This window comes from Strix aluco, chromosome 2 (assembly GCF_031877795.1).
Source record: "Strix aluco isolate bStrAlu1 chromosome 2, bStrAlu1.hap1, whole genome shotgun sequence".
In the NCBI taxonomy this organism is placed as follows: domain Eukaryota; kingdom Metazoa; phylum Chordata; class Aves; order Strigiformes; family Strigidae; genus Strix; species Strix aluco.
In genome coordinates, this window is record NC_133932.1 from 109,437,351 (window position 1) to 109,453,058 (window position 15,708).

Sequence of the window (15,708 nt, forward strand, 5' to 3'; positions counted from 1 at the left end):
TAACAGATGTGGGAAACAAAATACAAAAGAAAATAATACACTGTTTCAAATATGTTCCAAGTTAAGTTCAATTAGATTTCTATTACGCTATAAAAAGTCCAAGGAAACCTTCAGTTTTGCTCTTTTCAATCTACATTACTAGTTGAGAGACAGGGAAAAAAGCACCCCGAAGGATCCAGAAGTTTCTGTTTACATCTTTTTCTTAATACACTGTATTTGTTAACTCAGAGAGTAAATATCCGCAATTAAAAAAAAAAAAAAAGTCTAATAAAAAAAGTCTTTAATAAATTACTATTTACAAAAAAGATGCAATTAAAAGAGGGAGAGATCTGGGATGTGCTGACTACCCACAGTCCAGGAGCAGCAGCATTGCAGTCAAAAATCTGAAGTGTTTGTAGAAACCAGCTAAGCCTTTTCTTCCCCCCTCCAACAAACAGCTATATAACAGATCATTAAAAATACAGTGGTGAAACAGATCTTGTGATCTTGCTATTAGCTTTAAAACCAACATTTAATGATAATTGTTTTAAAAAAGAAAACTACTAATTTTCCTTTTGCTCTCAGTAGAACAGGGTATAACTATTACAAAATCCTGCATCTTGAAAAATGCAGTAATAACTATTATTTACACTAGAAACACAGTACTTACTACTGTTATTGTACGTACTCATGTCAGGGGAAGAAAACAACATTTGGATTCTTTTCAACCCAGCTTCAAATTTTTAAAAAGCCAGTGAAGTAATGATCACTGTGAGGAGAGGAAGGAGGTGGAGAAAAAGGTCTGAAAGCCAGAGTGGATGATGGAAGAGGAACACTGCTTTGAGCTATGACTCCATGTATTTTCTATGAAACAGTTTTCAATTTTTCCGTTAGAACCAGGAAGGGAAAACCAAACTGAAATGTTTATTTCAGATCTCTACTGACTGCGGTTTCCAAAGTGCATCCATCCATAGTGCAATCTTTCTGCCATGAAAAGTCAATATAAGAAAACAAGAATTTGTAGTTTTGCTTCTAAACTCCAGCCCTTCTCCATCTTACCTTCACCCAATCAAATCACAATCTTTATCAGATGCAAGGGGAGTGATTTGGAGGAAAAGTGTTTAGTTCACATAGCAGTGCTTATATCATAAAACCAAAAATTTAAAATTACTTTCTTCTGTGACATAATTTTTACATTTTGAACTCAACAGTTTGTTATGTACTAAAGATACACAAAAATTTCTGGAAGTAAACTAAATCTTGAGATTTAAAATGTAAAGCATCAGTACTGCAATACTGCTGTAGCAAGTAGTTAAGCATGATAATCTATGATGAGAGACATACGGCTGCATCTTCTACAGTAATGTTTACTTTCGCCTTTTTGGCAGAAGAAAAGTCCTACCTACCAAATTCTATGTTTGGTATTACCAGTACTGCTGTTTGTGAGAGAGATGTCAGAAGAAAAACAATGGCTCTTTTGCAAATTTGTTTTAAACTGGCCAGTGGGTTTATACAGAAGATGGAGGGTTTTTCCATAAATGTTAAGAAAGCAAAACAATAATTTTATGACATTTGAAAGTAACATAATTTAACAAAATATTTATTACAGAAAATATAAACTGTATCTATAAAGAATTCTATAAATGTTCTGAACATAGTTGTGACTGATCCTTTGCAGCTGTGAAAGGGGGCCTAGAGGAGAGAACACAAGTACGGCCTCTGCAATCCCCAGCTACGGCCTGATGTACTGCAGTGCACCGCATGCAATAGCTGGGAGGTGGAATGACACCATCTCTCCCTCAAATTAACTAGCAGAACTGACTGAGCATGTTGGTATGTGCACTCTCTCTCATACTGACAGAATTTTTAAGGTCCACTTGCACTATGCATTTTCCCCGGGAACTGGTCCATGGAGATTTACAATGTCACATACCCACACCCTCACACACTTGACGCTCTTAAAGAGAAGGCTAACCTTTGAAAGTCTGCCTAGTACTCTGCTGTCCTGAATGCCTGTGGCTAAAATTAATTTGCAATAGTTGCAAAATGTGATGAATGCATTTTTCAAAAAACAAAACCCTAAAAAGCAAAGAAGTGTAAAAAGTACCTCTTCAGGTATGGTCACCCCAATAAAAACAGTTCTTACAGTGCCACCTCGTGGCTGTCTCTACTATCATTTCGTTTATGTTAATAAGTGCCTTCAGCAAATTCTGAGTAAATAAGGAGTAGTGTATTTTTTATTTATATATATGTAAGTACCCCTAACACTTTAGAGGCCCATATGTAGCAGGTTTTTTTATTACAGATTACTGTACAACTCATAATGGAAGACATTCTTACTACTAGAAGCCTTTCAGTAAGAGCTAATTAGCCTTTATCAATTTTTTACTTTGGGAATTTAAATGAGACACTGACATGCTTTGGACAGCATTATTTTCTTCAGGAATGAGAGCAGAAGAAATTCTAAATTCATTTAGATTAAAATAAAAACAATCTGACGTTTTACTTTAATTAGAAACCAGTAAGTTGGAAAAAGTCCAATGACATTTACTGCACCATAATTATGTCAGAAAGACTTTTGAAATTTAAAGAAGTTGAAATATGATTTTTTTTTTTTTTTTAAATCTGTCACAGGATTAAATTGCCACCATCCTTGGCACTGTAATTCATGCCCATCTTTAAATTTTATAGGGTGGAAATACTCATTTCTGTTAATCACAAATATTTACTTACTTATACAGGACAGGTCTATCCTGTAAGGCTTCCATGGCTTGAGCGAGAACAGGAGAAATATCACATGATTCTTGTGTCAAAGTCCTGCATTCATCTATAAAATATCAATACAGATAAAAGCGCATTCTTTATACTGTAATACCTTTTACGACAAGCTGTCAAACAAGAAAATGAGTTAAAAACTCAGAAGTTTTTGATTTTGAATTGAAGCCTTCAGAATAGGTTACCTGGCCTAGTTTGTATTAATGTAATTAAATTCCCCCATAAGCAATACGTCAATAAATGGATATTCATCACAAATTCCAACAATAATATAAATTAAAGGAAGCTTAGTATCTGTTTGCACCCACATACAAATATTAAATCATTCAACCATCAGAATTCTGTCAGGCTCTTTTATAACTGTTTATCACATTCCAGGTAAACTATTAAGAAAAAAGGGAGCAAGTATTTAATGAAGGTGTGAGATTGCTTTGTTGGTTTTGTTTGACTTTTTACTTTAAATCACATTAACTACGTAATCTTGCATATTCCATTCAAGAATGTGGAAATCATAAACTAAATCAAGTATTGGCATTAAAATTATGAATCTTCATTAGGGTGAAACCACCATTATTTGATGTTTCAGCATCCACTGAAAAACAGCTAATGAATATAATATCACATTGCACCAGCTTTTTTTCACAAATCTTCCTGTCAATGTCTTAGGAGAAAAGAGAAGTAATAAAAAAGCATCTACATTTTACACTATCAAGATGTTACATCAAACACTGACGCTTGGATCCAGACTAAATATGCAAAAAAATAATCACCTACTATCATTCAAAAGAGCATCCTGATAAAATAAGGTTGTCTCTTTTTTCTTTTTTAAAGGTAATAAGCCACTCCTCCGACTAAATTAGTTCTTACTACCAAATTGTCAAAAACAACTTCCCTGTAACCTGAAAGAAAATGAAATACAATACACTTAATTTGCTTAGACTACCAAACTGTAGTAGTTGTTCTCTGTGGAAAACATCTAAAAATACAAATAAAAAAAATACGCTTTTACAAACAGAAATGAGATTGGCCCAAAAAAGGAGAGAATCTCTAATTAACTATTTGGTTCACAACAAATCTTTCACTAAGAAGAAAACCCAAAGCCTTGGTAATGAATCTTGGAAAGGGTTTTTGCTGAGTTCAATCCACATCAAGGAATTAAAGAAATCATCATAATAATATTCATAAACATAAAAACATTCTTAGTCCTACTTTGAGTCCATCTGTAAAGTCGTTCGTAAGATGTCTCTTGCAGTAAAGCCATCTGTTCCATAATTTCCAAGCTACAAGACAAAAAGATTTTATTTGCAAATACTATTTTAGGTAGTACTAGCAAAGGCATGTATAAATCAAATAAAACACAACATTATTAAAATTATTAAGGTTTTAAAATATGTTACTATTCTTTTGTGAAATACTTTTTTTATGAAATACTCTGTATAGAAATATGAAGTAAAGAATAAGACCTTGTTGTGACTTCTACTTTTAACTAGTAAATGGTTACCTTGCACTCATTTAAGTAGCACTCACCCTGCTCTCTGCTGATTTGTCCGGAGGAGAATCTTGACATCATCATGAATTTGCTTTACTCTTCCCAAAGCCTTGAAAAAATCCTAAATCAAATTTAAAAAAAAAAAAAAAAAAAAAAGCAAGCAGTGTTTAAAAGCAGTAACTTCTCATCCAGATCTCTAGCACTCTATACTCCCCTTTTCAATTCCGTATTTATGTTTGCAGGTCTGTGTTCCAAGTGCTGCTTTGAAAATACAAGCTCCCCTCTGCCACCTCTTGCCTTTCATTCCACCTTAAGAGCCTTAGGATTCTTTTCTTTCCCACTGCATCACAATTTTCTTCCACAAAAAAAAAAAAAAAATAGCAGCAGCAAAGATGTGTTTTTAACACGTCTTTTATGTGGCATGTGTGTGTTTTACATTTATTAGTTAACACTTTGGGGAGATTTTAAGGACATTACTATGCATTCCATTATCTTCTCCCCATTAATGTTAGCAACTAAAGAGCAAACTGAAACTTAGAAAGGGCAATGATTACAGGTTGTATTTTTTGTTTTCATGTAATGCAGTAACAATTTCTAAGAAAAGTCAAACATCTGCAACAGACTAGACCAAGGTTTTCCAGGCCAGTCTTTCCCCTCTGAATATCAGTGGCAGTGAAGAAAAAAAACCCTTAGAAGGCATGGATATATGGCCAAAAAGGTTATTTTGTTACTGCTCCAGATAGCAAACAAAAATCCACCAACATTTTCAAACACGTCTTATTATGAAGTAATCTTTCAAACATCACGGAGGAAACTAGCTAATTCAGATATAACTGTTTGTTGTATCTTTTGTGACTTAAACACAGTTTGCCTCAGGAAAGCAGAGTTTCGTTCTGGCTCAAGTCATGTAAAACTTACTCTAAGTGAAGTAGGACACTGATTTCACCTACTGCCTTGCATCAACTGTGTTGAAGATCATGTTTATAAAAACCCAAATCACTCTTCCTTCAGGAAAAAAAAAAAAAAAAAAAAAAAATTGCCAAAACAGATGCCTGACTAAAAATGTTTTAAACACACTGGTTGATTCTCTCATAGGGGAAAAGCACACACTATTTTACTGAAGTCTGCCATTTCAGTTACTTCTGCACATTTTTTAGACAGATCAAAGTATCAAAAGGCCTAATCCTCATTCTACTGCAAGCGAAGCACTGAATAAATGGCACAGCATTGCTGTCATTGTTCCCTGCAACATGTTGACCTGGTTTCAGCTGGGGTAGAGTTTTTAGAAACCTGAATGTTCTTTCACAGTAATAGTTGGTACAAAGGCATACAGCAATTACTCAAGTGCACAATCATTTAACACATTCCATTTATGCTTTCATTAGCACTGTTTATGGTTATCTGTTCCATATCTTTCATAATGCTTTAACTGCAAACAGGATGCCTGTGGAAACCAGGTAGTATGTCTCAGTAGGTCGTCTACATTTAAGTGAAGGTTTCTATGCAACTACAATAGTAAAAATCTATGAAGTGTACTCAATTCTCTCATTATTCAGTTTGCTTTTACTACAAAACAATGTGCCTTCTTATTCAAACCATAAACATATTCAAAACTTGTTCTGGAAGGTGGCTAAAAGTCAATCAGCACCTGATATCTTCATCAACCAAACAATAATGAGGGAAAGTCTCAGTTTATATTGTTTCAAATCACTGAATACCTATATACATGCATATGCAAAACGCACACACACATGCACAAGGGCAGTACTACATATTACTCAAGCACTGTAAATTTCTCACTTGCTTTATTTGAGTGTGATGAAGTTTTAAAACATCTTCACTGAAAATTCAGACTTCATAAAGGTCTTTTTGAAGTGCAGAACCACATGATAGCTCATTTGCCCCTTAAACTCATTACACAAACTAGAATTTAATGTTGATTTTGTTACTTGAATCTTTCATTGCACATCTCAAACTCATCAGAAATTCACCATTCTGTTAAAAGGTACATTCTTCCATAAGAAAATAAATTACAAACTGATAAGATCTCACGTACAATTCAGCTAGGACACTTCTACATTTTAGTTCAGGGCAAAGCTTTTAATGTTCATTGAGCTACCTCAGTAATTGGCTCATCTTTTGTGCCTCGAAGGAGGTTCATTTCATCTGGTGTCAGCTGGAATTTTGCTATGAATGCGTCTGCAACTTGTGCTTTCATTTCTAGTCTCTGACTGTAATAAAACAAAGTGAAGAGAACATTAACTTTTTATGCTTATCTCAGATTTATTTTGCATATTCATACTCTTGGAAATATAATTAGCATTAGAAATCAGTTTTACTAAATTCTAATAGTACATTCTTGCCAGAAAACACTTGTGTTCCATCTTCACATACAATTTTCTATTAAGCTTACATAAATTACTGAGTAAAGACAATAGAAAGATAAGTTAGCACATTTGAAAACTGATAAATTTTTTTAAAAAATATTCCTTTAGCATTTATATCACAAGTTATCTAACCCAAGTACTTTGTGCTTGTACAGTTGCAATGCTTGCAGTTATTTCCTTTTAAATTCATCAAGGAAAGAATGGAGTTTCAGCTCATGTTTTCAGGGATACAAAAAGCTGTAGCAACCAACTGAGAAAATGATCATTAGATAAATCTACTTTTCTGTGGAACAGATCCATTTCTTTTTAATAACATACAGTTCGGATACAAATTCACTAATCTCCCAAGCAATCAAAATGTAATGGCTAATTCTCTTGTTGATTACCCTCCCTGAAATAAACACCTCAGGGATGTAGCATGCAAACGCCATCTTGTGGACAGCATCTTTTTGCACATGTTTTGTCACACACCTTACAACCACAGGACACAAATAAATACAGTTTTATTGCACAGGAAGGGACTGGAATTCCTGTAGCAACAGAAAATTTGCTCAAACTGTGGTTTGAGCACACAGCATTCCAGGAAATAGAGACTAATTTTCAGGACATTGAGAAGACACTAATTAGTTATTTGTAGAAGAATAAGGCTCAATTACTTTAAGACTATTTCAGCTTCCAATGTAATTATTGCAAGATAAATACACTGTTATTATAGGGTGGTAAGACAGGCAAGCACACTTCTACTACTGACTACAATAATTAAATTTCCTGGCAAGATCAAAGCTTGAAAAGTACACTTTTATTTATTTACCCCTTCTCTACTATTCAGCTAGTGTCTGGACTTCATTCAGCTGAAGAAGCACAGAAAACTGGCTTCCCTTCTGTAAACATGGATGACCTTCCCATCCTGCTGTTCCACAAACTCTTTTAGAGATCAGATTAAATGTTTTGCAATTGTCAGTGCTCTAGCATACTGAACAGCAAGGAGGAGGGGAATATAAAATCCAACAGTGTTTTAACAGTTACATTTATGAAGATCAAAGAGGAAGGAAACCCAGTACTTGGAGTTACACAGAAGACACCTAAACAAAAAGGAAAACCAAAACCTTATATGCTTTAATACCATATCTAACTGGTAAGTCAGGTTTCCCCAGGGTCTTATGCAGATGTGGCTATTTTGCCTTTACTTTAACAGTTTTGTAATGCTTAAAATCAATCTATTTAATTTCCTCTACAATTGCAGATTCAGGGTCTCCATGAAGCTGAATGTTTCTCAGGGAAGGAACAAGAGTGAGAGAGGAGCATTTTGGCCAACTAAACAGCAGATGCATCCATGAAAAATTATAGCACTTTCCAAGTAATCTAGTGGTAGCTCACTGAAAGTGAGGAAGAACACGGAAGAAGTCTAAAAAGAAAGGGCTCAAGAGTGCATACACAGCTTGAAAACAAGAAAATGCAGGTAGAGGAAGAAAGAAAAGGTATTTGGAAGAGAGGAAAGAGATTGAGAAGCATCACAATGGTTTGGCAAGGAGGTGGAGTCAGTTTTCTAGCACACAGAATGGGGCACAGGGAGAGAGAGATTTAAGAGAGAATGGAAAGTACCAGAAGACTGGAGGCAGAGAGGGGAGATGTCTGAGGTGATGGGTCTGAAGGGATTGAAGTGGCCCCATCTTCTCTTTTAATAACTTTATCTAAAGCTCTTGTATTGGGGAGAGGACACAAAAGACTATCTTCAAACCTAAACAGACCTGGCACTGTTTTCCAGCCCCACTGATACGCTTTTCTGACATAGGAGGTCAACACAGTGGAAGCAGAATAGAAGAATACCATTTTGAACACATTCAGTAAATTTTCAGCACGAAGATTAGGTGATAAAATCTGAAGAGAGGAAGCCATGGTGTAACTTCAACTGGAGACAGAGGAAAAAAATAGCAAGAGAAGCTGTCTGCGAAACATACTCACAAGAATTAACAGACAGGAGGATATTAACAAAAGAGTATTTTTAATTATTAGGCTTGTGAGAGAATTTCTGATAACTATGCCATTCTCACAACACAGATGAAAGATGGATCAGGTCTGCTCTGTAGTAATGTATTCCAGCATTGCAATGAAACCTGAGCCATGCCAGCTGCTTAGGCTGCCCCAGTCATCCCTGGTCATCCCTGCCCTCTACTGCCCTTCCACCATGCCAGAACTGTTGTTTATACTATCATGTAGTGAGTCAGATCAGAGAAGAAATCTGGTAGGAAAAAGTAAGAAGGTTTTATTTTATTTATTTCTTTTGGGTGAAGGTTATATGTATTCTCTAGTTCAGTTTACCACAGGCCTGTACTAACGGACTGTGGAGTACTAAATTCTGTACGAGCACACGCCCTGTACTAAAGGGTGTGCCAGCACAGCAAGCTGCCAGAGGCAAGGGGGCAGTAACTACTTAATTCACTGCTGCTATGAAACTGCTCATGAAAACTACACTTCAGAACTCTTCTGAGGTATAAAAAGGTCATTTCAACAGTCAGTTACAACAAATAATAGCAATAATAAAAAAATATTATGACTGTCCCCTCTCAACCCCCCCAAAAACCTAGAGGCATATGACATAGCTACTCAAATTGAAAATCAGGCAACACCACTTAGAATTTTACCCAATGATGGTGCTTTCAACAGCACATTCCTGTTTCACACCATTGTGCTGAGGAAGTCTAATCCATCAACATCACCATCACTGGATTTGGTTGAAACAACTGACAATGTAATTTAGTAATTTAACTTTATTTAATAGTTGCTCTGAGTCTCTCCTCTTGTGATGGAAATCTCAATTTAATATAAAACCACAAAGCTGAAAATACTTACACTGGATTATCCCTCTCTTTAGAGAAAAGAAGGAAGGTAGGAAAGAGACTAGAGAAAGCAAATGGAAGACCTTCTTTGGTTTCAACTGAAACAAGATCTCCCACAAACACAGGAGCAGATGGGATGTTGAGAAACTTTTCTGTTTCTCCTGTGTATCTCCTGAGTGCATAACCTTTTAAGTGCTCTTACAGAAGATCTCCATTTACTATTATCTCCTGTTTTTCAGATTTTTTTGAATGTATACTTTCACCAAAATGGGGGCAGGGGAAGGTCTGATTTTAAGAAGTGCAATATACTGGGTATAACAGTTTTTCAGTTTGCTTTGCAGATTTATTGGAATCAGGGTTGTAGACTTTCAAAGAACAAGGACCAGAGTCAGGAACCCTACAAACAGAACACTCGTTAGTCCCTGCTGGAATTCTGCATCCCCTTCACTCCTGGGGTTACAAACACGAGCAGATCTCACTAGTCAATCTCTCTCTGCCTGCATGTCCTCACTCTGCACAGTCCTCCCTCTGTTGCTTTTTTGCTGCTACAGAGAACAAGGTTCAGTCAAATATCATGCTTTAAAGGCACTCTCATCTGTGGCTGTGTCTTTGGCTAACACCTGCCGTAACTGCTCACTGACCCATTCTGCACATTCCCAATAATTCACTTTTATAAACCAGAGTCAATATATCAAACTCTAAAATACTGGCTAGTTAGAAGTTTCACAATATAAACACAAGATAACAACCTCAAGGTGGCAGCAATGCTTCATCTATCTTTCTCGAGATAGTGATCTGGAGGTGGTGAGAAACATCTATCCTAAACCTAAAATCACGTTTCTGAATTTTGATAAAGCTATTTCTTTTGGGCTCTTTACAAAGGACATAGGATTTCAACAAGCTACTCAGTTTCAACACCCAGGTTAGCCACATCTGCTTATACTGGCTATGAAAGTTGCCTTAGTTATCAGTCTGCATGAGAAAGAGATCCTATATCCTAGATGATGGATCAGGAACAAAACATGAAGTGCTATGTACCCTTGACTTCTACCTGGTTGTATACAGCATTAATGACACCAATACCTTCACACGGCTATTCAATTTTTATTTTTTGAACCAATTTCATTTTAATCTTATTAAAGCAGAGAAATGGATTAAAATATCACTCAAGTTTGCTATGGTTATTTCACTGCAATAAGTGCTATGCAAAACACAATGCAAGTAACAACAAAAGCTAGAGTAAGGCCATCTTACATATCACCCACAGCAGTCAGTACCTGTGCAGCACTTGGACATGTCAAGACCCACTGGCCTTTCTACAGACATAATAATTTCTAAATTGTGTCCTAAGCAAGTGCAGTACAGTAGAGGAAACACTGTGCTGTTATCTGACAGTTGTTTTTTTTCTTTTACAGAGTTATCCCTGCATAAAGGAACAAAACTGTTAACAGATCATGGGAACACTGCACCGATGCAAAGGGGGAAGTGCCAAGCACTGGTAGACTTTGGAGCTTGAGTGGGGGCCGGGACTCCAACAAAGAGCAATTTCCCCAGTTTTAATCGTTACCAGGGAGACAGAATTCTTTTGCAAAAGAACTCAAAAGGCTGGGAAAACTATGCACTTCATGCACTTCTCCCTTGAACGAAATACAAACGTGCACTGTTTGTTAGGATTATCACCTAGACAGCTCAAAAAATGAGCTGGAGGAGTAACAGGCTTTTCCAAAGTTTAATTTTATCTTGCCACCAAATACTGCACAAAAATCTGCTAGCTTCCTTTTACAGAATTTCACAGAATTCATAGATTGTCCTTCACCTAGGACAAGTCATAGCAGCACATTCTAAAATTACTTTCAATTTGTTGTACTGAGGATTCAACAGACTTTTAAAGCCTTAGAGAGATGGAGTATTTCTAACTCACAAAGAAATACCATCCTTAACAGACATGTATAAATGCTTTTCAGCAGCAGCTGGAAAAATTATTTTTCTGTGATGGTTTTTGTGGAAGGCAAATATACAATACTATATAACAAAATATCTTCACACAAGTAAGTGTTAGGAAACCATCCTTAAGTACAAGGTGCAAAAATGCATTTGTAATTGCTGAGAACAAGTGTTTTTATTCTACATTTTGTCTGTCAAACACATCTTTTATTAAAGGAGAAACGAAATACTGTGAGAAGGTATTCAGTGACCAATTCCATCACAGAATATAATTATGAAATTTTCTCCTTAATTAGAAATAGGAAGGCACAGAAAATTACAGTGAATTGTCTAACGTTCCTAGGATACAAGAAAATAGCTGTAATATTACAGAAGGCTTTAGTGAGACCTCATCTGGAAAAGATATCCCAATCCTGATCATCTGTGTTCAAGAACAATGGACTCCCATTAGACCAGAGCTAGCACGATGATCATGGGAATGGAGAACCTAATTTATCTTAAGAGCTTCCTTCATCTCTTCTCATAAAGGACAAGATGAGAAAACAGACAATTTATATCCAAGAACTAGGTTGGAAATTAGGGAAAGGCTTTTACTAGAAAGAACAATCTTTTGAGGTAAGTGTTCCAAGAACAACAAGTACAAAATGCAAAAATAATTCTCTTAGTTATATGTTGAACAGTTGATGAGTTTAGGAAAATCATCATGCAAATGATAGCTGGCAGCAGGAGAATGGACTTGAATTTAGAAGGCTTTTCCCATCTGTAATCCCTATCTAAAGACAGCTAGCCTGCAATGCTGCAGCCCTGCCATTCTGCTCTAAACAGGTAAAAATCAAAAAGGCTAAATCAAAAGTTCAGCAATAAAAGATACTAACTGCACTGAAATGACTCAAACCTTGCCAAACAGATTACTAAACACTAGAATAAAAAAGCTTACATACTGTAAATAAATTCATAGAATTCAGTCATTTTCTACTTACATACCGATCAGGCTTCCCATAAACATCATTGGTATGTATCTACAGAACAGTCTGGATAAGTAATTTTCAAATGCAAAACTTCTCAGCAATCATGTCATATATATACTTACTAGGTAAACCAGTGTTTAGCAATGGTTAAAACACAAGATATGGTTTCTAACTTGTGAAGGAGTATTTCCACTGAATAGATTCTTTTCCATACTGCAGAAGTTAGCAAGTTGATACTGTTATACCAAATAGACTGATAATCTTCAGTGTCTCTTTTATACAATCTGATATAAAGACATTTGAAAGGGGCCTGCTTAGTCTAGCTTCAAATTTGCCATCAAATTCAAAAATGTTGCCAAAGGCATGAAAATAACATGCTGTTCTCTATATCCACCTGGAATAAGATCAGAACAAATGAGCTTAACCAGCAGCAAAAGGAGAACTAAATCAGATAGTAGGAAAACAATAAAGAACCAAAATCAATTTCCAGGGAAGATCATGGGCTCTCTGTTCCTGGGCTTTTCTTCTAAGAACAGATTAGACAAACATCTGTCAGGAATGGTATCGTGTAACTGATGCTGCACTTCCGATTAAAGTTTCTCCACCTGTAAGACCATACCTCATTTCATAGTGATCAAGAGTACTTCATGCCTCAACAGAGTACATGGTTGCCAGGTAGAAAAGCTGTCAGGAAATAAGGCTTTGCACTTTCTCTTGCTGGTCATGGCTAAAATGTCACAAATTAGTTGGGGTTTTTTTCAGATCCATTTTAGCTGTTTTGATTCCTGTGTTATGCCCTGTTACCCATGTTTTACTTTGTTGCAAATCAGGAAAGAAAATCAGCCTCAGAATTTCAAGCCTTCACCATCCCCCACATCGAATTATAATTCAGTTTGGGTAATCACTGCTTTCTCTCATGAAGCATATTCACAGGAATAAGTGTAATAACAAGTTTCAAAAGGTCAAGACATGCAATACATCTCATCAGTGCAAACCACCAGGTAACCACTTTTCTCAGCACACGCTGATGAAAGCAAACCTCTCTAACCTGCTACAAATACTGCTGAACTTCCTACATCATTTCCAAACTGATTACGACAAAAAAGATATTTCTTTAAAAAGGAAAAAAGCACCAGCAACAGACAAGCACGAGATCTGTAGCGTAGTGCTACTCAAGCAGCAGATGTTCACTAAGAAACATTTTGCTGAAGACTTCTGACCTTGTATTGAACACAGAGGTGACAGTCAAATCGTTCACTGAACTCCAAGAACAGTTTGTTGAATTTAAATAAAGGGCAAGCCTGAATGCAATTCAATTAAAATAAATTGAAGTACACACTGCTGCATTCCAAAATATGTGTAGGAATCATATTTAACTGTATTTTAAAAAAGTGAACAATCCTAGTGCCACAGAAACTGATTTTCCAGATTCAGCACAATAAGGACTGACATCAAAACACACATTTTGCTCTAACAACACAATTAATAGAAGCTAGCAAAACAAGATAATGTATAAAGCTGTTCAAGTACATAATCTCAATTAAAGTTCTGAAACTTTAGCCTGACTCAAAAAATATCTGTCCAAGCCATTTCCATTCCCAGTCTTCCATACAGCTTTCATTAGTTTCAGAAAACTACTTCCAACTCTCACCAATTTACTATTTCTGCAGGCTTATTTTCTGTGATCTCCCTGAGCATATACATACACTCACATAATCACTCTTATTTAATTTTATAAGAATTAATGTTGTAACTATTACCTTCTGGTCTCTTTCTTCAATTGTTAGATTCACGACTGTCATTTGTGGCTAACCTCAACAACAATCTTGCACAATACCTTACCATTAAGTGGCTGGTAGAACTACTATGAAGCCAGGCTTCTGGCATTCTGCATACAGTATTTTGGAACAGACTCTTATTTCTCTGGTTTGGGAACTACTGAACTACAGACACCAAAGCAAGGTGAAGTAGTTTAGCGTTGCAAGTAGGTTTTTAGTTTCACACAAAGGAAAAAAAGGAACTAAACTCAGGTATAATAAGAGAACCAATAAGTCACAGGAAGCTTTTATTAAAATCTCACTTCAAGGAACAAGATCCTTTTTCTGTCAGCCTATTAGCAATAGCAATAAACAAACCCACATCTTTTAAAATGCAGCAGATGTTGTTTGAAAACAAACTAATCTCCTCATTAATACACATAAAAAGCCTAATGCAACCTGAAAGCCATATTAGTGTGCTCAAGTAAATATATAGAAACCTAGTGAAGACACTGAAGTGGATTTTTAACAATTCACAGAAATTGTCTAAAGTAACTACCTCAATTTTTCTTTATTATCACAGTTTGTTACACAATACATTAAAACAAACATTCTAATCAAGACACCACATTATTGAACAGCAATAAATTAACCTTGCTATAGAGAGATGGGTTGAATGGTTTGGACTACTTTATTACACGCTACATGGCTCTACTAAGTTGTGGTAAGTCTCAATCTTAAGGAGAGAAGAGGGGAAAAAACCCATGCTGGTTCCTATATTTAAATTATGGAATCTGCTTAACAGTGTTCTGCTTCTAACATACAGTAGTTTTAACTAGTCTTTACAGAGAAAATAAATTCAAAACAAGCAACCTAACTGACCAAAGAAATGCACCATCTCTAACAATATTCACAAATAAAAAAAACGCAATTGTATTAATGAAAGATTACTTTTTTAATTCATTATCTAAGTAACATACTGTAGCATTTATGCTATATCAAGTCTAAAGCTCACAAACCAAGTTTACAAGGAAAACAACACTGCAAAGCAACAACCTGAGAATGTAGGAGTTTTAACTTAAATCTGAAACAAGCATCTTCTTTTCTACCCTATTTAACCAAGTGCCTTAAATCATACATTTTACCAACATAGGAAGTCCCAAATAGCTCATCAGGTTACCTACAGGATAATGCAGGTGGACCACTATACCTTCAAACCACAAATCTGAGAGACTAGGATGACCAACAAAGAGTTCAGGTAAGAAGCTTAGGAAACTGAAAATCATCTTGAACCCCATCTAATTATATAGGTGATGATACAATGCAAAAACTACTTAGTATAAGAAACCTAGTAACTGCACAGAACCACCAAGACAGCCATTCCTTTGCAAGTACTGCAGAAGAGAAAGAGTATGCACAAGGATGAAAGCACGAACAAGCATTCTTACTTAAAATGTTCATCCTCATACTCAGTTCCCATGGTCACTCTGCATCTTTGGGAAACTATTCTTCACTGCTATCATGCAGTTCTTGATTAAAAAAGCCCCACTACACAGGTTCAAATGCCACACA

At 35.8% G+C, this 15,708-nt stretch overlaps 1 protein-coding gene across 2 annotated transcripts in view; it reads right to left on the bottom strand.

Annotated features, from left to right (window-relative positions):
- COG6 (component of oligomeric golgi complex 6) overlaps nucleotides 1–15,708 on the bottom strand; it is a 59,832-nt gene that overhangs the window by 34,549 nt on the left and 9,575 nt on the right. For both annotated transcript variants that reach the window (XM_074815795.1, XM_074815794.1), the window contains exons 5-8: nucleotides 6,363–6,474; nucleotides 4,282–4,364; nucleotides 3,964–4,034; nucleotides 2,713–2,806 (exon numbers count right to left, since the gene is read on the bottom strand). In XM_074815795.1, the coding sequence (XP_074671896.1) occupies nucleotides 2,713–2,806; nucleotides 3,964–4,034; nucleotides 4,282–4,364; nucleotides 6,363–6,474 (360 nt within the window). The remainder of the gene's footprint in view (nucleotides 1–2,712; nucleotides 2,807–3,963; nucleotides 4,035–4,281; nucleotides 4,365–6,362; nucleotides 6,475–15,708) is intronic.